At 37.4% G+C, this 25,067-nt stretch overlaps 1 protein-coding gene across 4 annotated transcripts in view; it reads right to left on the bottom strand.

Moving 5' to 3' along the window:
* The window catches only part of itpr2 (inositol 1,4,5-trisphosphate receptor, type 2), a 1,448,083-nt gene that overhangs the window by 981,342 nt on the left and 441,674 nt on the right, over positions 1–25,067 (bottom strand). For all 4 annotated transcript variants that reach the window (XR_007935422.1, XM_051929951.1, XM_051929945.1 and 1 more), the window contains 7 exons: positions 20,576–20,754; positions 17,830–18,010; positions 16,891–17,144; positions 15,902–16,102; positions 12,526–12,636; positions 10,241–10,336; positions 8,635–8,745 (listed from right to left, as the gene is read on the bottom strand). Coding sequence is in view for 3 of the 4 variants with exons in the window: in XM_051929951.1 (XP_051785911.1) it covers positions 8,635–8,745; positions 10,241–10,336; positions 12,526–12,636; positions 15,902–16,102; positions 16,891–17,144; positions 17,830–18,010; positions 20,576–20,754 (1,133 nt within the window). In the remaining variant the exon portion in view is untranslated. The remainder of the gene's footprint in view (positions 1–8,634; positions 8,746–10,240; positions 10,337–12,525; positions 12,637–15,901; positions 16,103–16,890; positions 17,145–17,829; positions 18,011–20,575; positions 20,755–25,067) is intronic.

Here is a 25,067-nt window from a genome sequence, read left to right as displayed (position 1 = left end):
CATCGGAGAAGAGAACAGAATCCCTCCCCGCGAGAAACGTCCATTCACATATAAGAACAACGCAGCTGCACCAGGCGTAAAGGCGAAAGATGGCACTGTTTGGATGCACCAAGAGGTCGGGTGTCATCCTGCCAGTCAGTCTGCCCCACACCTGTCCTTTAACGAAACAGCATGTCTTAGAGAGCTCGCCAAAGTATCATGCAAAGTCTTGTTTGTGATTATGTTTTGTGATGGTCTTTACATAAGAAACATTTATATGTTACGTATATAAAAGCCATATCGAATGTTATTTACCTTGATGTATTTACTTATCTTTCTACAGCGTAAAGTCACAAGTAGACTGTAGAGCTTCCTGTGCTTGATCAACAAGGGCATGATCACAAATTACATGTGTAATGCCATGAAAAATGCCTGCTGACACGTCAGTATGCGAGCAATGGTATAAGAATGCAATTAGACTTCTTTTTTGGGCACATACACCATCCAGATCTAAACACGAGGGTGGAGAGTCGCTCGCGTACTGAAGAGTCTACAGCTGCAGGTCAAAGTTGCCGTCGCTGTACTTTGTATATAAGAGCCAGATCGAATGTTATTTACCTATTTACCTTGATTTATTTACTTCTCACACCATAAAGTCACAAGTAGACTGCAGAGCTACCCGTACACACATACAAAGTACATCTACAGCAAAAGTGTGACGTGCATTCTTTCTCCGATGTAGAACCTTCGTCATCATCTGAGTCAGGTCAGGTAATACACATCAAGATCTGTGACGCAATATGTGTCTTATGGAGTGAAAAATACGGTAATCAAATCTTAGAATAAGCATTTATATCTGGGAAAAATACATTCAATTTCTTTGCTGTTTTTAAAGATTTGCTCATGTTGTAGTCTCCCCTCCCTTTCTCTTGGGTGGGGGCTTAATTATGGTTTGTTAAGTTTGACATGATTGTATGGAAAGTTGTTTTCTTCATATAAAATCAATAAAATTAAAATAATTTCAAGATTTTTGCTTCCTAATACATATAGCTCTATATTAATTACTATTATTTGTCATCACATATCAATTTAAGTTAATTAAACTGATTAAATGTTGATAAAATTTGAATAAATGTTTTATTTTTTAGATCTCTGCTGTGCCACAGTAAGATTTTTTTTACAAGTTGTTGTATTATTAACACTAGAATTACCAGAGCCTACGATAAGCCCAAGCAGCAAGCAGCCTGCTATACGATCCCCCCCACCCCCATCACCTCAGAACGGGCAAGAAGTTCTCCAAGTTCCTGCCTTGATTGATTACCTGGGAGTGAGCTACCCAGAAATGTAAAGGAAAATAATTTGATGTGTGTTTTGTGTCTACAACAAGCTACGTAAATACGTCGTTAAAACAAACATTTTTCATGTAATAAATAACAAAATGTAGACATGGACTGTATGTGTGAAGGCTGATGGCCAAATATCAAATAAACACTTTCACAAAAGGTACAAGTACACTACGACAGCTTCTATTGTGTAGCGGTAAGATCCGCTGACTTATAATCCGGAGGTTGTGGGTTCGAAACCGGCTCCCTGGTAAGTTTACCGTTTCGAGTAGTGAGCTGCTGTTATTGTTAATATTATACAATAAAAACATACATTTGATTTGTGTCTGTAACAGCCGGTGTAAATTTATAGTACTTGTAAAAGTTAGCGTTTTTTTTTTTCAGTCACGATAATAATACAACACCACCACCACCCCCCCAGATCTGACACGGTTACTTTTTATCTGAAACTGGGAATAACTGTAGATGTGAGTGGTGTTTTGAGACAATGGAAATTCTCTGATCTGGAGGTATAAAAGCTGACACACAAACGCTGGTGAATCTGCCTTCTTCGTATCTCACCGTCACTTGAATTTTTTTTAATTCAGTTTTATTGAGTATTCCTGCTCACGCTGAATTAGTATGCACCTTATGGGCCACGATGTCAGAGACATGGGTATATATGATATTTGGAATAACTCATTTTATGACCTGTATAGTACATTTCAGAAAACATTGTGGCATTGATGAAACATTATTCATATTCATTCGCACGCCTTCTTGCGCTTATAATCAGTGACCGCATTTTTTTTTTTCCATCTTGTCAGTGTCCACTTTTTGGTGCACAGTACTGTTTCTTTTGTACTCCAGGACATGCAGAGGAAAGAATAGTACAGAGAGGTCAGTTCCGCACTATATGCAATCATCAGACTCAAACAGTTCTTACACACCCAAGGACCGTCCTTTCTATGTTTACGACATGTGTATCTGCTGCAATGTACACACTTCTCTCTGTGCTGTGGTTACTATTACACTGAAGGGGCTGGGGGAAGCGGCGGTCTTGGAACAGAAGCTTGTCGATGTTGTATCCTCTTTTGCTTTATCCATCGCCTTTTCTTGTAAGAAGTGATGACGAAGCTCCTCTGCAATGTGAGCCATGAACACTCTTCTTTTCTCAGTGGCCCCCGTGCATGCCTTGTACAGTACATGTGCGTTGATTGCTGTCAAGTCCAGCTTAAGAGCAGCTCACTACTCAAAACGGTAAACTTGCCAGGGGAGCCAGTTTCAACTCAAGATCTCTGGATTATAAGTCAGCGGATCTTACCTCTACACCACGGAAGCTGTCATAGTGTACTTGTACCTTTTGTGAAAGTGTTTATTTGATATTTGGCCATTTGCCTTCACACATTATACAGTTCATGTCTACATTTTGTTATTTATTACTAAAACATGAAAAACATTTCTGATTTAAACGATATATTGTTTCATTTCATCCATTTCAATGTAGAAAAACTACTATATTTTACATAGCTTGCTGTAGACATAAAACACATCAAATTATTTCCCCTTACAATTCTGGGTAGCTCACTCCCAGATAATTAATCAAGGCATGAACTGGGAGAACTTCTTGTCCATTCTGAGGTGGGGGATGGTATAGCAGGCCGCTTGGGCTTATTGACACATTTAGAAGACAAAAGAGGCTGACGGAGAGGTGCAAGGGATTTAAGGTGAGCCGGATTTACGAGTTTTTTCGTTGGCTCTGGTAATTCTAGTGTTAACTTTACTAATATAGTAGTATTTCTACATTGAAATGGATGAAATGAAACAATAATTTAATGCAATTGATGAACAAGTTTTGTTATATAAGACTAAAAGAAAATGAAAATTTGGACGGCTGCTTTTACTAGAAAAACAAAAAATGCACAGCAGGTTTGTTTGCAAATGGTTTGTCTAGCGACACATTCTTAGGTTTTTATAGACTCCTGCATGTATTTTGCAACTTTGGAATTTTTTTTCTGCAATGCCTATGTGGGTACAGCGTATCACTAATTATCTGCTGAAAACACCTCACTAAAAGAATACAATATACTTCATTTCACACAGGGAAGAACATTAATATTCTCCCAATACTGAAGCCTATGTCAAATCACTACAAAATGTGTGAGCTATGTTACTAGTTGTTTTAAATAACATGATACAAATGGTGTTAGTGCCTGAATGGACAATAGCGCCCAAAAACAGTCAGCTGGCAGACAATGAAAGAAGGAAATATAAGACTCAAAAAATGGTGAATATTAGTAGCAAACTTTTTGGTTTGCACATCTAGGAGGAAAAAGTGAGAAAGGGATACTTAAAACTGTCTAAACAGAGATACAGCAAATGACAATCATTATAGCTGGGCACCATCTATCTTTAGTTTGCCGTTTGTCAAGCTACTGAAAACACTAAAATACGTTAACACTACTAAAAGGGTGGAGGGCACAAAGTTAAAGAATACTAAACTGAAGGCATGGCATCACAAAGGAGACAGGTGTCCAGTAAACAAAAAGCAAAAGATACAACAAGAGAAAATTTAAAACAGACTGCTCAGACAATTTAAATTCTCTCTGAAACTTAATTTGCCACTGCTTATACAACTTCTCTAAAGTATTCATATCTGTAACTACTAAACCTCCCTGACATTCTGGGCAATATCCCATATACTTATTCATCACATTATTTGTGTAATCCCTAAAATTCAAATTACTGATAATATGGATAAGTACTGATACTGTACAGAACCCCACAAAAATGGCATAGATATTTTTGTGGAAAATGCCCCTACGACTCCTAAAATTACACTTCATAGCACCCAAGTCAGTGTTGTTTGCTACCCAGCATTTCTGTACAGAAGCCGTGGGTAAAATATATATTTTGAATAAATATTTTGCCATAACCTTTATTGTTCTGAGATTCAAAACTAATTTGCAGGACTGCAAAGTTTGAATGAGACATCTGACAGCTATTCACTGACCATGCATTTGAGAAATAACAATGCATGGAATAAGTGCTAATGACCGTTACTGTATGTTAAAAAATTAATACTGCTGTATTAATTAATACTACCATCAGTCTGAACTGAACATGGTTGTTATTTTGTTTGTTTGATATCTTTTCTGGGAGTAAGTCTTGAGTGAGTCTGTATGACATAGGTGTCACTAGCTCAATGTGCTGTGTGTATCCCAATGATATTGTCCAGGGTTTCCATTTTTCTGTGTCTTGAATAGTACAGATAAGATGGAAGGTATTGGACAAAGTGAGGACTACGGTCTATGAAAGCAACTGGCCGATGCCTTGAGAGAATGTCACATAAGACTGGCCTCACTGTGTACATCCGTGCTTTCCCTATCCATCAAAGGGCTTACAGAGATGCACTAACTGCAGTCAAGAACACGTATTATGGCAGAATAATAGAAAGTGGCTATGAAAACCTGAGGGTTTTGTTCTCTGTAGTTAATAAACTACATCAATCTGCATCTGGACCAATTACCTCCTCTATTGAAGCTTGGGAAAAATTCCTTCTCTTTTTCCATAATAAAATTAAAAATGTAAATAATTAAACTAACATAAATCCATCACCCATTTCTATTTTTCCATGTCTTCCCAATTCTTCTAGCTCCCTTTCTAAATTTTCATCAGTGACATCTGCATTTGTTAATGGCCTGCTTTGCAAGATGAGGCAGACTACTTGGGTACTATACATCACCCCCGCAACCCACTTCTTAAATCCTGCCTTCATGCCATAATCCCGATTGTAACAACAATAATAAATACATCCCTTGAGGATGACTTTGTGCCAGCCACTTTAAAAATAATTTCTGTTACCCAAGGTCTGGTCTTGATACTGACAATTTTAACTATTTTAGGCCTATTTCTCAGTTACCTTTTCTGTCAAAAGTTCTTGAGCATGTTGTAGTCTTCCAACTCACCAGTTACTTAACTACTAATACTGTACACTGATGTAATCCTTTTCAGTCTGGTTTCGGAGAGCAGCACAGCTGTGAAATTGCTCTGCTTTGGGTTCCCGATGATTTACTTATGGCAGCAGACTCTGGACAAACCAGCAAATTAATTTTGTTAGACCTTAGAGCAGCATTTGACACTGTCAGATATGACATTCTACTATCCTTGGCCCTCTGCTCTTCTGTATCTATATGCTTTCCCTTGGTCATATTATGTGTTGTTTTGGACTGTGTTGTCATTTTTATGCAGATGATACTCAACTCTATTTCAATGTTAAAGTGAAACTTCATTGGAGATCTCTTAGCTCACAACTTGAAATTAAAACCTGGAAGGAGCAGAAAACACTTTAAAATTAAATTGCAACAAAATGGAACTCCTGCAAATTTGCATTAAAACGCAACTTAAGAAAATGCGTTCTTTTCAATCATTCTTGATAATGTTCTCATCAGACCTTCTAATGCAAAGAATCTTGGTGTCATTTTTCATTCCTCCTTTTCTTATTCCACCCACATAAACCACATTAAGAAACTTTTACTACCACTTCTGTAACATATCCTATGTTCGCTCATTCCTTTCCTTTTCTAATGCAGAGAAACTTGTCCCAGGTTTTACCACATCCCGCATCGATTATTGTAACTCCCTACTTGCAGGTATTGCTTCAAATCTTATATCACAGATACAGTTAACTCATAATAGTGCTGCAAGGGTCCTTACACAAACTAGCAGCAGCGAACATATAACACTCATGCTGATTCGCCTTAACTGGCTCCACATATCTTACAGGATCAAATATAAAATTCCGTTAATAAGATCAGATTAATTAGATCTGTTGACTCAATTCATTCTTTTAAGAAACAAATTAATACTCATCTGTTCAGGAAGGCTTTTAACTTAACCTAACATTCTGTTCCTTCTTTCGGTTTCTCTCTCTCCTCATATGCTCAGGGTACTGTGTCTGTGTGTGTCACACATTATGTTATTTGTTCAGGCATTTCTTCTAGTATTGAGCTTAGTATCTTACACTAGTTTATTGTCTTTTATTTTATTTATAATGCTTTGTATATCCTGTATATTTCTGTTTTAATGTTCTATGCAGAAAACATTTGTATCCAATGTTACATATACCCTGCTGTTCTTTCTGAGACTCTGTGAAGCACCTTGAGCATGGGAAAGGTGCTATAAAATAAAATTATTATTATTATTTTGGAAACACTTTACCAATTTTATGTAAACATATTTTACATGTACAATAGTGTGATATGGAAATGATGAGCAGAAAGGAAATCTGTTTGCATTTTTTTTGTCAAAGACCTGTCGGTTAAATACGATTTTTTATATTAATCTTCCCATTTTCATCCTGTTTAATGCATGTCTTTTTAACCATGTGCTTGTATTAAGGGCAGCAAGGTGGTGAAGAAGTTAATTCTACTACTGTGGTGTGTGGTTTTTCTTCTTACATCTTCAAAGGGTTGTGTATGTGTGTCAAGATGACCAGGGATTCTAAAATGGCCAACTATGATTGTGCATGCAGGAGTGTACATGCATTTACCCTGCAATAGAGTGGATACCATACAGAGTTGCTGCTTGCACAGGCACTGGCCCCTGTGGTGCTGAGGTGGATAAGGTGAGTTATAGAATGCTATGATACGCATCCATTAAAAACAGTGCTATGCACCAACTTAACAATGAGAACTCTGTAATGATAACGTTGCAACTTAGCAACACTGAGAATATTTCACGTTACCCAAAACACAGACAAAATTATTGCTATAAAAATTTGTTGTTTTGAAAAACCCTCAAAAATGTGGTTAACAACTATCTTGTTTTTTTAAATGCTATTTTACAAGTCCTTACAATAAAAATATTACCTATCAAGAGAATTTTCTTAAGAAATTAGCAGAATAACTTTTTAAAAATCATTTCAATTTTAGTTGCTGCTCTGCAGTTGACCTTCCTGACCACAAACAAGAGTTTCTTTCTATGCACAGCAGGCTAGACACTTACGAGAATGCTGAGTTCTGCTGGTAAACCAAACCACACAAGGAGGGGGTAGAGGATGCAGCCGTGGCAAAGAAGCATTACCACAATGGCTTTTACAAGAGCCGCTACAAAAATTGAAAGTCTAAGCACACCAAAATAACTGTCTGATACTGGGGTTAAAATAGAAAAGGAGGAACCTGAAACTTGCAAAACAAGGTATGTCTAAATTGAGCAAAACAGAGTTCATTTGATGAAATCTGCTGATAAAATACAAATGAAGACTGCATCACAGTTAGTTTTAAGTCCCTGACTTCATGACAGTTCTCCCATAAAGCATACCTCTACTGAGATCATGGGTAATATATTTTAATCCATGTAGATAAATATCTTTTAAGCATAATATGAAGCAAAGGTAAAACATAGAAACAAGGGAATTAGGGGGTGTTGCGCTGTTGTCTTTGGGGTTTAAAAAATTCCTATAGGGTACGCGATACACATAGAAAACATAAATCATAGAGCTTCAAAAATACAGTATGTACCATGGCCTTCAGTAAATGTAGTATCCTTTTACCTGTAACACAATTAACACCTGAGCTCTCAGCAAAGTCTTTAGCTAGTAGAAAACTGTATTGTGCATGCTGTTTCATACAGCAACATTATGATTTTATTTGTCAACAATTGTATTTATTCATAATTGCCGAATATATGTTACAAGAATAAATCTATGCATTCCATACTGCCTCTCTTTCATGCCATCATCACATTATAATATTTTAAAAAATAAATAATCAGTATGGCACAGAAGGTATAGGTGAGTGCTCAGGCACACTTTCTTTCAAAATATACAAAAAGGCTCTCCAAGAAAGCAACCATTATTAAACAATTTTGGGTTATAAAATGTGTAAACTTTCATCTCTGACACATAATAATAAAGAATTATATGAGAATAAAACTTCTGTACTACGAGTTATGCAAATTTGAAACTTCTGTAGTATTCTGAAGAAATTCAATACTCTAGGCTCACCACTCCATGTTTTGTGCCATGCTGCACTATTTTCTGAGAAGAAGCCCCATCTGCTAACAAATACTGTAAATAACATGTTGTGTACAAGATTAAGAAGTGCTTTTATTTAATGAGATGGACTGAGAAAATACGTAACAAAAATCAATACTGATGTCTTCAAAATGTTTATATGGTATCAAGAGGGAATTAGGAATCACAAGATTTAAAAAATGAGGAACAGCAAGCAGACTGAAGTGAAACAGGCTACTATGAAAACCACATACGCTAAGCAAAGAAACAGCAACAAGGAAGGTTAAAAAAGCAATAACAGCAACATAATTTAAATACCTGATGAGCTAATATAAAAATATTGTGTCCGACATCTTTAGGAGATATCTTGTCAGCTGCACAGTCTTTATCAGTCTCACCTTGTTTATAGGCACTTTTGATTACCTCCGCCTGTGTTGCCAAAAAAAAAAAAAAAAAAAAAAAAAAAAAAACTTATTTCTTACCATTCATTGATGGCTAATCAACCATATAATTTTAAGGAAGAATGTGATCTTTTCAAGGCTAATAATAGGTACAAATAGTAATAGTAATCTAACCATAACAGAAGAAGAATTCAAAGGGACAGCATATTAACTAATTTCATCTAAAGCTTGCCTAAAATAGGAGAACTTTGTAATAACAAAAAAATGAACATATACAATTTTATGGAAATGCAAAAGGAGCTTCCTCCTCATATAAAGAATAAACAATTTTAGTAAAACTACTAACCAGTGAAATGTTGTTATCAAAACTCTACACTATTAAGCAACTGTATTCTCATTTCAAAATTAAGCATATGGATTTAAAATGTCTGCACAATGACTGTAATCCTGTTATTTAGCAAAAGATGTAAAAACAATCAGAGTATTATTATCCAAAAATGTTAATAGTAAATTAATAATTATGACTGTCTTCAAAAGTAAGCTGGATGTAGTTCAGAGTCTAAGGTGAGACTCAGTTGCGCCTTCCACTTACTTAAATAAAAATCATTAAATATTTTATCGTCAGAATATTTAATCGTCTGCTAATAACAGGATTACATATTATACATATTAGTAGTACACATATTTCTGTCAAGTTAACTTAGAAATGTAAATAGTTCTGGAGTTATGCACAACCTTTCCACCACAAAATTATGACAAAAATTATAATTTGCATTTTGTGTGAAATTTACTTTTATCATTCATGCATCTTGGGACATTTTAAAAATACATTTTACAAGTTTTTTTTTTTTTTTAGAAAATAGAAATGTAAACAAAGGAAATGTAAATCACCCTTTTCATTAAAATACAGAAAGGTCACTTGTCGGTTTTCATCTGAACGTACATTAAGAGAAAGTACTTTAATACTTGGAAATTAGCACTAAAATAAGCTTGAAGTAAAAAAGAATTAATTCTGACAATGGTGGTGCAGCACAAACAACAGATAAGCATTCACTTGTGCCTACAATTCTGTAAAATCTTTACTAAGGTGTTTCACATGCTCCAAGAGCTTACTTTGATTGAAGTACTTCATGGAGGCATGTAGCACATATTCTTTGAAAAGGGGGAACAGAACAAGAAGTAATATACTACCTGCACCTTTTAGGTTTGATTTTTTGGTATTTGGTACACTGTATAAATCCCAGATAAAGTTTTACAAAAAATGTAAAGTGTGCCACTTCACAGCAAGCAATTTCATGGCACAGACAGGGAGCACTTTTTTTCATCCATTGTGTTTGAAACCCAAGAACAAATATGGGCTTACGGTGTTACACAATTTAGTCATGACAAATATACTAAAAAGTTGTTTGATAAACATGCTGTGACATTACATGTTCTCGTACAAGTATAAAATGGAATAGAACAGTAAAGGGATAGTTCAATAGATTATGAATGTGCATAAATGAATATGATCTTTTTCTTACCAGTTCTTGAGGCCTCATATTGGATAAAATCTTTTCAGCATTTTCATTATCATGCCTGCTCTCCATTATTGCAAGTAAAAGCTTGGATGCATTGTTCTAAATAAAAGCAACACCAATATGCATTAAATTCAGTGGGGTGGGTGTGTGTGTGTGTGTGTATATATATATATATATATATATATATATATATATATATATATATATATATATACATACACACACACACACACAATCCGATCTACAAACAAAGATAGTATAATGCAGATGATCACCGGAGTAAACAGAATAGACAGTTTTAAATGACCATTCCAGTTAATGAAGATAAAATGTTCACTAACACCTATAACCCATATGAAAAAGTAATTGCGCTAACCCAAACCTAATACTTGGTTGTGTCACCTGTAGCAGCAGCAACAACTGCAATGAGGACACAAGTCTTTGGCAATGCTGTAGGAAAATTATGGCCAACTCATTATTTTTTTTTTTTATTCAACCACACTGGAGTGTTTTTGACTATGAACTGCCCATTTAAGATTCTAACATAATAACAAAGAATAGGGTCCAAGTCAGGATTTTGACTAGACCGATTTTTTTTTTTCTATTAAGCCGTTTAGAGGTGGACTTGCTCTTGTGTTTCAGATTGCTGTCCTGCTGCATAACCCAACTGTGCTTGAGCTTATGATTACGGACTGATGACCAGAATTTTCCTTCAGTACTTTTTGGTAGAGACCTGAATTTCTGAGGCCCTCAATCACAGCAAGTTGTCCAGGCCCTGAAGCAGTAAAGCATCCCCATATCATGATACTACCAACACTACGTTTGACTGTGAGAAATGATGTTCTTATTGTTGAAAGCATGTGTAAGCTTTTTTTAGGTAAATGTTAGACACGCCTTAATGCTCTTCTTGTTTGGCACTGGTTTTCTCCTTGCAATACTCTCACCAATTTTGCCCTGTGTCTTTCTCACGACTCAATCATGAATACTGATTAACTGAGCTGAGAGAGGCCTACAGTTCCTTAGATGTCTGTCTGGGCTTTTTGTGACTTCCTGAATGAGTATTCTATGCATTCTTAGAGTAATTTTGCTAGGCCAGCCACTCCTGGTCAGATTTACCACTGTTGCAAGTTTTCACTATTTGGAGATGGTAGCTTTCACTGTGGTTTGCTGGAGTCACAGGGTTTTAGAGATTGCATTGTAACCCTTTCCTGACTGATATATTTCACCAACTTTCTTTCTTGGGTCTTCTGGAATTTCTTTTGATAGAGGCAAGGGGTGCTGCTTGTTCACTCAAAATGATTGAAATTTTATTTAATGAAACACAATGTATAAACACAAACCAATGGTCAAGATTATTTATAGACAGAACTCAATGGAAATAACCCTACATAACCCAATTATGAATACAAGAAACCTGGAATAATTTCCATTTATAAAAACAGTGAGTTCTAATTTTTAATTTTGTGTAATTGTAAGAGCTAATCTTAGAAAGTTAAAGTTTTGAGTTAGTGTTTGCTTAATTTAAATTTCTTTCATAGTCATAGACAATGGTATAGTCTTTTACCCCTGTTAAATTAGTATGAGATAGAACTTTCTTGCTAAAATTAAGATACAGCGTGATAATTTGGAAAACATGGACACCGCTTTCTCTGTTATCAGCACTCAGTTCAAAAGCCTGCATTTGTTGATGGTATAGGGGGGCATTAGTGCCTATGGAAATGACAGCTTGCACATCTGGAAAGGTACCATCTATGCTGAAAGGTATATACAGGTTTTGGAGCAACATATGCTCCCATCCTGAAAACATACTTTTCAGGAAAGGCCTTGTATATTTCAGAAAGACAATGCTAAACCACATACTGCATCTGTTAAAACAGCATGGCTTCACTGTAGGAGAGTCCTGGTGCCTGCAGTCCAGACCTTTCATCAGTTGAAAACATTTGCCACATCATGAAATGAAAAATACACCAAAGATGACCCAGGACTGTTGAGAAGGTAAAATCCTATATAAGACATGAATGGGACAACATTCCTCACCCAAACGTCCAGCAACTAGTCTCCTTAGTTCCCAAATGTTTATGGACTGTTGTTAAAAGAAGAGGGGATAGTAGACATCATCTTCCCAAATTTGGAAGATTATTACAGGAAAAAAGAACCTCTATAATTGATACTCAGAAAAGACTTTCTTAATTAGACTACAGTCTCTTTCTAACAGATGGTAAGAGCTAAATAACAACATACAAAGTCAAATTAGTTTTTAAAGTGTACCCAAAAGTACGAAGCTGTACCTTTAATTCCAGGACAAGGTCCATACGGCATCTTGCAAGGGGGTTAATGTCATTTAGAATAAGGGCAATAATGATGTCAATTCCATTGGACTCATGTTTTGCAATGCAGGTCTGAAAATGAGAAATTGAAATTTGAATGCTTAATAATGTAGACTCAAAAGATGAAATGAAATATTAAATTTTGAATTTTGAGGGAAGAAATTGGTTAGTAAAACAAACCAAGCAAATCAAGAAATCACTTTATAAATGAAAATCGAATTAATAAAAATCTGAACTGATCAGAAAAATGTAATTTACATTTTAGCATATATGAATATTCAAACCGAAAACTGTGGAACACAACAGTTACAAAAAAGTTTTAACTTGTTATGAAGAAAGGAAGTTGTGTTTACTGTCAAATACCAGTAGGGTCTCATAAAAACAACACAACTATTTCTTCAAAGCTAAGCCTAAAATTTAGAGATCTGGTATAGTACAGCTAGATCTTCATCTATCATTATACAATTAAATGCTGGGGTGTACTTTGTATTCTTGTATTCACGTAACTTTGGCAGCAGATACTCTGGTCTACTTTACATATACCAACTTAAACTTGCAACTCCCAAATGTCCCCCAGTGTGAGTGTGTTTACTAATGTGCTCTATGAAGGCCAGGTACCCTGTTCATGTTTGTTCACTTATTTGTATATTATGCTGCTAGGACATGCACTGACAACCATCAATCATCTATTGGTGGTTTCAACAAATGGATAGATTGTTTATTTTTGTTAGTTGATGCATGCTGAATTGTTATTAACTATGTACGTAAAAGTAATAATTTCAGTACACGAGTAACAATCACCAAATAAAAAGTAAACTTAAAAGTAGCCATGACAGTTGTCAAATAGTAAGCTTATGTCTTTGAATTATGGGGAGAAAAATACTTAAGTAGGTTTCTTTACAAAATGATGCACAGGGCTGCAAGGAGGCACTTCCATATTACTAACCGAGAATGCTAAACCGGATGGACGCAGGGACATCCGGCCATGGGCCGTAGCCGCAAAAAGACAAACTGCGCAGGCGCCCCAAGAAATGAGGGGCCGCGAGAAGCGGATGAGGGGCCGCGAGAGGCGGATGAGGGGCCGCGAGAGGCGGACAAGACCACAGAAAAAAGGAGTGAGCACAGAAAAAAGGAGTCAAAGAAATGAGGCGGCGCGAGCACAGAAAAAAGGAAAAGGCACAGAAAAAAGTAGTCAAACGCAGGCGCCGCACGAAACCCACTGCACACGAAACTAGCACACAAAAAAAAAGAAGACGCTCGCGCACAACAACAAGGCACCCCCCCCCACAGGCACCGGACGGGACACACACCAAGAGGGGGATTTAACAAGCCCATGGAACACAAAAATCCTCACCCACCCCACCCCCACATCAATAAGAAGTAACACCCAATGCCACATATCTAAAGGAAACGTCCATATTAAACATACGTCATCTCAACACCTTCACACTAGGCAGCATAGGTGGATCTCCTTACAATAAAGCACTATTAACCGTTCAACTGCAGAAAAGGCTCCATATTAACAGTGAGTGCGATCCTCCTTATTACTTATCCATATTTCACACGCTGAGGAACAAACAAGTCATGAATACACGGTCACGGGTACAAAACGATTCAGATCGGATAACGGGACCAAACACACGAACACGAATGAAACAACAAAATACACGAGGGCGCATACAACGCGCTTCGGAAACTCCGGGAGAAAAAATGTCTCGGATCAAAAAACGCAAAGCTCAAGTAACCCCGTTACAGAGATGTGCCCAAATGGACAGACACAATGAACGTAGACGCATACAGCGCGCGTCTCAAAATACTGCATCGAAACAAGCACGATTTCAAAAGAAAGAGCTCGCGTCTCAGACATTCAAAAAAGGGAGAGAAGAGACAGAATAAATGAACGCAGACGTGAACAACGCGCATATGACCTGCCAGAAAACAAGCAAGCAAGACTCCAAAAGCAGAAAGCTCAACTGACCGACATACAAAAACGGACAAGGCTCGATACAAACAATGCACGACATAGACTGAAACGGACTTTTGGCAAAGCGGAGGCGAATCAATTAAAAATCCAAAATAGCGCGTCACAAATAATGGACATGCAACAACGCGGCACTCAAACGCCACAAGCAAAACATGCCCGTCGCGGACATCAACGCCAGACACCTGCTAAACGCTTACGGCAGTTGGCTGACAACGCCTTCAATAATGAGTCCACTATTGAGGAAAATTCATTGGGATTAATGAATGTCATTTGCAATCATTGTCATTCACTTAACTTCCCAGAAGAAACAACTGGCAATACAAATAATGAATTTACACGTTGTTGTCAAAAGGGGCAGATTAGACTGCCTCCTTTACATTCATATCCTGAATATCTACAGAAGCTTCTAACTAACGATGTGCCTGAAAGTAAAAACTTTATGAACTGCATTAGATCCTACAATAGTTCATTTGCTTTTGCATCTACCGGAGTACATATCAGACCACCAAAAGGCAATGGCCCATACTGCTTTCGCATATGTGGTTAACAAAACGCACTATATTATGTCCAAAAAATATTAATGTTAATCACATTAATAACCAGGTCATTTCATTACTTCCTGGAGAGACACGGCTCTTTCTAAGCTCTGACAAAGTTGACTCTGATGACGACAATGAACATCTGAATTTCCCCTTAGAATATTTGAACACTATTAACCCAGACGGATGACCACAACACAACCTTACCCTTAAAAACAGAATCACATGCTAACAATACTGCTCTCATTCCTAGAATTGACCTTACGAGTTCTGACCTGGATTTACCTTTTACATTGAAACGCTGACAGTTCCCCATTACACCTGCATTTGCCATGACCATCAACAAATCACAAGGACAAGCCATGGACAAGGTTGGCATCTACCTCTCTGAACCCGTTTTTGGACATGGACAACTGTATGTTGCCTTCTCACGTGTTCGACGTTCATCTGACGTTAAAGTTAAAGTTATAAATGATCCATGCCAAGGAAGACTCATTCAAAGACAAGACACCATCTTTACTACTAATGTTGTATACAAAGAAATATTCCAATAAAACATTACTCTATGCCAAACACTCTATTTTTTATTTATATAGGCATCATCCAAACCTGCACACTATTCTATATCTAATTCATACATCTCACTCTTTGTCATGCCCCAACGCCAGGGGTTGGCGAGCGAAGCGAGCAGGGGGCGGAGCCCCCTAGTTAGCTCATACCAATTAATCCATTTTATAACTGCACAATTAAATTAATTATCTTAATTAGCTAAACACAAAATTGTTTTAAGTAGTTATATGCTAATCTGAATTACCTGATTTTCATGACACGGGCCTTGGCAATACTCAGTAAGAGTTTCTAAGGTCTGTTTGACTAAGTCAACATTCCCTTCATTGATGTATAGTCCAAGGAGCCCTAATCCTCCAGTGGTACTTCCACAGATACAGTCCAAGAACTGAAGAGTCTCACACACCAAATTATAATTGGTCTTATTGTTTTGATTTCGGAGAAAGTGCTGAAAAACATTTTATACAATATCTTAATATGAAAAACACAGAAGTGAGAGAAAATAAAATTTACTGTTCAAAAATGTTTTTGTTTCTTTAATCTCTAACAACATAGATTTTCTATTTTATATCCTACAACAACAAAAGAAATTACAAATCACTGACAACACTCAATTGCTTTAATCATTGATTAAAAACAGACTATTGCTTGATTTAGAATACTCAACTTTTAACTAAACAACACAAATATGTTTCACATAATTAGATAACCTTATTGTACACTTAAAGTTGCAACAGTTTTGCATCTGAATAAGAAAATGTTCCTCTTCACTTGCAAAAGACAATTTAGCTCGCAATTACACAATATTAAAATAAGGACTAGCTGGATTCAAATATACTGTATAGTACTAAAATAAACATTACCCTTAAGTTTTCATATACACCATCAATCAGAGAACTTGCTTAATCCAGTTCATGGTCACAACAACTAAAGCTTAACCCAGCACACTAAGTGCAAGGCAGCAAGCAGCTCTGTATCACAGGCCATACACTTACTGTATGTATACATTAGAACTCATACTTAAAAGAGGTCAATCAACTTAACATGCATGTCCTTGAGTTGAAGGAGGAAAAACAGGCAACCTAAAAATTAACCCACACAGACAAGGGAATTCAAACCCCAGCCTCCTGAAGCTGTGGGGCAACAGTAATAACAATGCTATACCACCACATTTCCCCTGTACAAACATGTAACTATAGATATCTAATCTTTTTATAAAGAGAAATTCCACCATACCTGCAAATTTCGGTTGTGATTTTCACACAACAACTGAAGGAACCTCAGAATGGGTTCCATGATTACAATAGCAGGACTCATCTGGATTTCTTCTCCCCCTGCTTCTTCCCCAACTACCACTTCATTTCCTGAGATAATGTCCACGTCTGGATCCAGCTCTTTCCGATAAAGATAATACGCTTTACTTGTGGCCACAGAGGCTTCTTTAAATTGCATTTTCATTTCATCCTTCAGATAACAAGCTGAATCCTTTTCTGTTAGGAGGCCATAAAATTAAAAACAAAATTATTTCGGTCTCTATGTAGAAATATTCCAAAAACACGCATAAAGATCCAGAAATCACAAAAGATCAGTCAAGCAAAAAGGAAATGGAAGGTGTATTTCAAATCCAAACATCTGACAGGAAGTAAGAACTTCATTTTCAGTTAATTAAGCTTAGAGGAAAAGTTACTAGAAATATTTCTCTGTATACCTAAAGATTTTTTTCTCTTGATTTTTGCGAGGATTTTTTTTTTTTGTCTGTCTGCAAAAATAATCATCTTTTTGTACTTTTTACCAATTGTTCTGACAAGCAGAAAGCAAGTTTTAAAACTTCAGTCATTTGGCACCTACTTTACAAAGTATTTTCACTTTATACTTGCACATAGACAACAATATTAAAAAAGATGCTCTTCAAGATCAAATGTCATGCTCATTTTTTTTTAATATCTTGAAATTGAAGAAGTTCAAAACTAAACATATTGAAGAAAAGAAGTTCGCAAGACTCTTATGTTGTAAACAACTGAAAACAGTAGATATATATAATTTTACAATCAATTTATTTTTTCAAATTGCTTTATACTGAATATATTTAAAGGTTTTATGCATGATTCAAATTCTATCCACTTACTATCTGTGGTAGTCTTTCAGTGTATGACCCAGGCAGTTTAAGTTACCTACCCATTTTCTTTGGCCTAGATATTGACAGTTCATCGTCATCTTTCATTTTATAACTCAGATCAAAGGTATTGACTGTGACCGTTGACCGAATCTCCTGCTGGGCTGCTTTCATTCTATCATACAGAACTTTAAAGAATTTTTCGGATTTCTTCTCTCCTTTCAGCTGAATAAAAAATGAATTCTAAAGAGGAAAAGAAAGAACTGAACACATGCAATCACACTTCATTTTCTAATAAAATTGAAAATTAAAATAATCACTTAGGAAATTTAAGGAAAATGCAGTATGGTTTGTTGGTGCACTACTGTAATGTTAATTTGCTTTAATTGATCCCTAAACTCACTTTTTTTCTTAGTTTTCAATATCACATTAATGATTGAGAATAAAGAAATTCAAATACAACTATCATTTAAATAAACAAACATTAAGATAAAATAATGTTTTAAAATAATTTAAGCCCGATTTATTTTACATGCTTTTAAATTGCCTTGATGTATTAAAAAAATACATAAAATAATAAAGTACTGTAAAAGTAAAAAGTACTGACAGAAAAATGCATTTTTAATCATTTAAGAAGATACAGCTTCTTTCCTGCATATATGAAACCAGACCTACACTTAGGTTAATAAGCATTTGGACAGTGACAAAAACTTTCATAATTTTGGCTCTATATGGCACCACAATGGGTTTGAAATGAACAAACAATAGCCTTTCAGCAAGGAGATTAACAGAAATATCATATGAGCCGTTTAGAAATGACAGTCATTTTTATATACGGCCCCCCCATTTTCAAGAGCTTAAATGTTTTTGGATAATTGACTGACAAGCTGTTCCATAGCCAGGTGTGAGCAGGTCTCCCATTATTTCATTAACTATTATGCAGGCAGAAGGTTTGGAGTTGATTCTAAGTGTGGAATTTGCATTTGGAAGCTGTCACTGTTAACACGAGAATCCCTGAAGCCTACGAAAAAACTTGTAATCCCGGGCCACCTTAAATTCTTTCACACCTCTCTTCATCAGCGTCCTTTGTTTTGCAAATGTGTCGACCTGCACCATCAGCATGGCATTGTCAGATCTAAACAGTAGCATAGCGAATTGCTCTCACAAAATTTAGCCAAACCAAGAACACTCTCTAGGTGGTAGACCCATCATTGCCAAAGTCTACAATCAAAAGAAGACTTAACAAAAGTAAGTACCGAGAGTTTATCACAAGGTGCAAACCATTGGTAATCCTCATGGATTGGAAGGACAGATAAGAATTTGCCAGAAAATATAAAAAAAACTAGTCCAGTTTTGGAAGTTTTCTTTGGACAAAGGAAACTAAGATCAATATGATCCAGAATGATGGATAGAGAGAGGATTATAGGGAAGAGAAGGAATTGGTCATGATCTGTAGCATGCCACATCATCTGTGACAAATTGTGGAGGCAGTGTTATGGCATGGGCATGCGTGATCGGCAATGGAAGTCATTCACTAGTGTTTATTGATGATATGACTACTGACAAAAGTTATGGGATGATTTCTGAAATGTACAGGGATATACTGTCTGCTCAGATTCTGCTACAAAGCTAATAGGATGATGCTTCATAATACAGATGGACAATGAGCCAAAACATACTGTGATAGCAAAACAAGTGCTATTCAAGGCAAAGAAGTGGAATATTCTTCAATGACCAAGCCAATCAACTGACCTCAGCCCAATTGGACATGCATTTCACTTGCTGAAGACAAAACTGAAGGCAGAAAGTCCAACAAACAACCAGCACCTGACAGTTGTAGTAAAGGCCTGGCAAAGCATCAGCAGGGTAGAAACTAAGCACTTGGAGAAGACCATGAGTTCCAGACATCAGGCATTCATTGAATACAACAGATTGTCAACCAAGTATTGAAAATTATCATTATATTCATAATTATGTTAGTTTGTCCAAATACTTTTGAGCCCCTGAAAATGGGAAGACTATGTATAAAAATGGCTGCCTTTTCTAAATGGCTCATACAATGTTTTTGTTAAACTGCAAGTCTACACTTCAATCACATCTTGATTGCTTCATTTCAGATCCATTGTGATGGAGCAAAGAGCTAAAAGTATGAAAACTGTATCACTCACGGACCTAATCTTATGCATATACAACATTAAACCTGCAGCATATTAATATCTATAAAAATACAGTCATGTGCCAGTTTGTACTTTATTTTTTTGGATGAACAGGTGTGAATAATAGATGAGCTGGTACTTTCCTTTTATGACCGATTTCTTCAATTCCACTACACCACTACACAAGTGTTACCCTGTGAAGCATCGATTGACTGATCGCCACAAGAGTTTTCCCCATGATACAATGAACGCTGTGAAGCATCAACATGTGAATGACAAGATGTGTCCCCAAGAAGTATCCACAAAGCAGTGATAGAAGAATGACAAGTGCTTGTAACTCGTTGCGTTTCAGGAGCACAGCTGCATGGCAATTTCAAAATGCTGTGTGGGAGGGGGAGTGAGTGGCATGATAACAGCAGAGTGGCAGTTCCAAAGTGCTGCACAACACCTTGAGAAAAGGATGCTGAGACTCCAATATCGATTTGTGCTAACTGGCAGTTAAAGTAAGTATATGTACTGGTAATTCACATCAGATCCACAAACCCTCAATAGCAATGACTTATATACTTTGCGACCGTGATATGGACAACTTCACATACAATTACATAGCCAGTCCCAAATGGAGTCTTGTGTATGGCTGTATAATATTTACCTGTATTTCAGTATTTCCTCCTTTCAACAAAGCAATGCCCAGTAAAATGCTTTCCTGAAAAATCCTGTCATTTTTGGTTTTGACAATTAAATCGATAACCAACTCTGAAGCCCCTTCCTTGTTAAGAAGACACTGTGTATCTGTAATATTTGTGTCATTCTCTTGACTAGATGTCACACCTGGGGGGGGAAAAAAAAAGAAAATTACATGAGCCGATTGTCAACAGTGTTGATCAGTGATTTTAGCCAAAGAATTATTTGCAGTGAATTTACTATGTTCGTCCTTGTTTGTCAAATTAATTATTATTAATATTTCATTATTTTTTAATACCAGCGCCCCATAATACTTTATGAGGCTGTGGTATAGCGGGTCCACAGCTCTCTCAGCAAAGGCCAGTTATTAAATAAATCACAGTGCTCGCGGGTTAGCGAGGGGGCGTGGTGGTTGTGGCTGTAGCGTCTCAGGCCGATCTGTGGTGTGGGCGTTTCTCATCTAAGTGCACAGGTGAGAGACTGCCCACATCAGTGATTGTTCCTGAGGCTGCTAATGTGCTACAGCTGCTATGTCCCCTCGGCATATATAGAATCGCGAGTTGGCTTGAAGGGAAAAAAATGGAAGAAGAAAAAAAGTAAAGGAAAGAGAGAACAGGAGGTTGCTGAAGAAAGCAGGAAGCAAGAGAGAGAGAGAGTGCGCCGGTGCGGGAGAGTGAGCGAGCAAGAGCAGGCTCGAGTTGGAGAAGTTCAAGTTCAAGCACTTCATTGTCATTGTGTAACACAACGAAATTACTTTTTGTGACAGCCCCGAGGTGCATTTAAAGAAAAGTCAAATAATTCCAAATATGTCATATACAGTGTTAAGTGATCAAGTAACCAGAGCAAATTATTACTATTGCTCAAAGTATAGCAGCATAAATTGTTATTGCACCTGTTAATGAATAGTACATTACATATTCTACAGTATATTGTATTACATTAGTATATTGCACATTACCAATATAGTTTACTGCACATGTTCAATTAAAAATGGTCTCAGACTGAGGAGATTCAGAGTTCAGAAAGTTTATGGCAGATGGGAAAAAGCTATTGTCTGTTTGTGCGTACACGGATTGACCTAAAGCATCTGCCTGACGGGAGGAGCTCAAACAAAGAATTACCAGGGTGAGTTTTGTCCTTGAGAATGTTTTTGGCCCTTCTCACACAGCGAGAAAGCAGGCAGCTGGGAGGACAGCCCACAAGGGGAGTGTTTGCCCAACAGTCAGTGGGGCTGAAGAAAGTGGTCGCTCCAGCTGAGCGATTTAGGAGCTGGAGTGACCAGTAGAGGCGTCGACTTGACTGTCGATAGGAGCGGGAGTCGAGGAGGTTTTGGGCTGGTTTAGCCCCAGCGTGAGCGCCTTGGCTGCTGGGGAAATAACCAAAGTCAAGGTACAGTTTGGAGCCAGACGTAGCCAAGGATCGGAGGGCTACTGGACCTGAGTGAAAGGTAGCTGTTCCTGCAGGTAGGTGACTCTCCTGTTGAGCAGCCCAGATGGAAGTAGCAGGGGAGCCGCCATGGTAACAGAAGACACCGGACTTAGTGTTTTAAAGGATTGCTTCCTGTGATATTTTACCTCGCGGTTTTTAGAAGATTTTTCTATTGTTTTTAACCTCCACTTTTCACTTGCTTTTAATGGATTATTTAATGAAGTCTTTTTAGAAGGCACTGCACTGTTGCACTTTGTTTTTGTTTGTTTAATAAAGCACTTTGCACAGTTTCATCATCCCCTTGCTGTGTTGCTGCCTCACTGTCTAGCTCACCTCAGTTATAACTATCGACGGTGTAGGGTTCAAGGGCTCCCGAACAGCGGATGGGAGCATGCAGCAGAACCTGCATCGTCACAGAGGCCAGTGTGATGACCTCCAGAGCTATAACAGCAAACATTGATGGGACTGCCCCTCAGGTATATAATGCTGATCATGTGCACTTTTGACTACTATTTTGGCATTTCCATTTGTTTTGACAAAATTTATGATTGCATGTCTCTGACTGCATACATTCTTCTTTGACCAGCAGCTGCGATTCTCCAAAGAATCGCAAATCCAAGAATGGCAATCAGTTTCTGTTCCCTCCGATATTTGTAGGGATGAAATATCATGGAGGGTGGGTGCATCCACAGTGCCACTCACAGTATGGCGGTGACGTTAACGTACGATTCTCCTAGTCATGAGGCGTGTTTCAGAAGTGCGCTATAGGCGCCTTCGTGTATTGTTTTTATCCATGCAGTCTCGCATTTGGCAGCAGCGGTAGTGTGAACGATTTGCCTGTTGCCTCTGGCATCTGTGCATATATACTGTACAATCTGGCGTGCACGCTGTACCTCAGGTTTAGTTTACAGGTCGTAGCCGTACGGGCTTGTTTTTGTATTAGTAATTGTTGAGCTCCTTCGTTTTGGAGCCTTGACTCCTTATTGTTTTTATCTATGCGGTCTCGTCTTTGTTGTTCTGTGGCTGTGTCGTTAGGTAGACGTCGTTTACTGTTAGGAATCATAATTCAACTTACTTTTAATACTGATTGGTAGATGCAAAAGCAAATTAACTATTGTAGGATCTAATGCATTCCATAAAGCTGTTACTTTCGGGTACATTGTTAGTCAAAAGCTTCCGTACATATTCAGGATATTCATCCAAAGGAGGCAGCTTAACTTGACCTTTTTGACAACAACATGTAAACTCATCAGTTGTACTGCCAGTTTTTTCTTCAAGGAAGTTACGTGAATGACAATGACTGCAAATGACACTCATTAATCCCAATGAATTTTCATGAACAGTGGACTCATTATAGAATGCGTTCTCAGCTAACTGGAGGAATTGTTCAGTGTCTGTCCGTCGTTGCTGTCTTTGGCTTTTTCTTTGTTGGAATACTGAACGTCTTAAACGACTTTGTAGCCCTTCTGCAGTTTCTTTTTGGATCCGTGCCTCTCTTGCATGTAGTGTTTCAGAAGCGCGTTGTAGGTGCCTTCATTCATTGTTTTCATCCCTACGGGCTCGTTGTTGTATTTCCGTTACTTGAGGTGTTTCGTTTTGGAGCCGTGACTTCTTTGCTTCTGGTGTTTGTGAAGCGCGTTGTAGGAGCCTCCGTTTATTGCTTTTATCCATGCGGTCTCGTGTTTGTTTCTCTGTTACTGAATTACCGTTATGTGATTCAAACATGCCACACAGACTGCTGGCACAGTGGATTAGAGCAAGTTTAGTTTACAGGTTGTGTTGTTTGGACGCCACCTACTGACTCTGGGAATCCGCTGCGCTTTACTCTGGGGCGCCGCGGCGCAGTGCGCATGCGCTTCGGTGCATCCGCCATGCATAAATTAAACTGTCATTTAGTAATATAAATATCATGAAGTTGCAGTGGTTGGCACTGCCATCACACAGCTTAGGCTGGCCTAATAATCGATCCAGTACAGTTAGCAGACGTTTCCCTAGTTCTAATGGACACTTTAAAGACGATAATCCAGTCAAATCTACTTCAGTTAACCCTTCCCCATTGACCTTAATGCAGTTCGCCAAGTTCGGTGAATATCGCAAACATTTCCACGATTTTGGGGAACTCTCGGGGAAATGGTTGCTCATCATCAATGGACCCAAAAGAAATCATCTAGGTTAGCAGATAATTTACAATGTACAAAATGAATTACAGACAAGTAATACAACAGGTTAATCATTTAGGTTAACAAAAAAACAGCAGATTATATGTACAATAAAAACAGCTAAAACTTAAAAAAAAATATATGAGATGGAGAGTCTGGCTATATCTAGAGATTATCCACAGACTGGCTCAAGACAAATGGTAGGTGTTATATCTGTTAAACAGCATGGGAGCATCTCAGAAATACCCAGGAGGAGATGGGAGAAATGCTAAAGATAGGGAAGCCTTGTCAGTCCAGCTCAGCATCTGGAACTGTGACCCTTGTCAGGATAAGCATAGTGAAAGAGAAGCGACTATACTAGATATATGGCATATACACCCCATAGCATTTTTGATATGTAAATATTTATTTAATATGGTTTTGAAGCCTAACAAACTAAACTCTTCTCATCTTGCAAAAAGTTTTTTTACTCTGTTAGATATAGATGGAGCATAAGGAACTATTAAAAAGGAAAAGTGTACCACAAGATTTTGAGTAGTGAGCTCCTATTATTATTACTATAATATAGTAAAAACATACATTTGATTAGAATCTATAACACCCGGTTTAAATTTTGGCTGCTTGTAAAAGTTACCGCTTTTTTATTATTCAGTTTTATTCTGTCAGTGACGTTCATGTGGTACAACGAACTTGCCTCTCCCTCTCCGAGTTAATGCCGTTTATCTCCATTCTTTTCACAAGAGCAGCGATGACCACCGTAACAACACACAGCTTCTTCACAGTGCTTTTGATGACTAATAGACTGCTGCACCGCAATACATCTCTGCTTGCACCTAAGTAAAATGGGACTTGCACCTGCAGCTAAAGTCTGTG

This window comes from Erpetoichthys calabaricus, chromosome 1, assembly GCF_900747795.2.
Source record: "Erpetoichthys calabaricus chromosome 1, fErpCal1.3, whole genome shotgun sequence".
NCBI lineage: Eukaryota > Metazoa > Chordata > Cladistia > Polypteriformes > Polypteridae > Erpetoichthys > Erpetoichthys calabaricus.
This window is presented reverse-complemented; position numbering and strand designations above follow the sequence as displayed.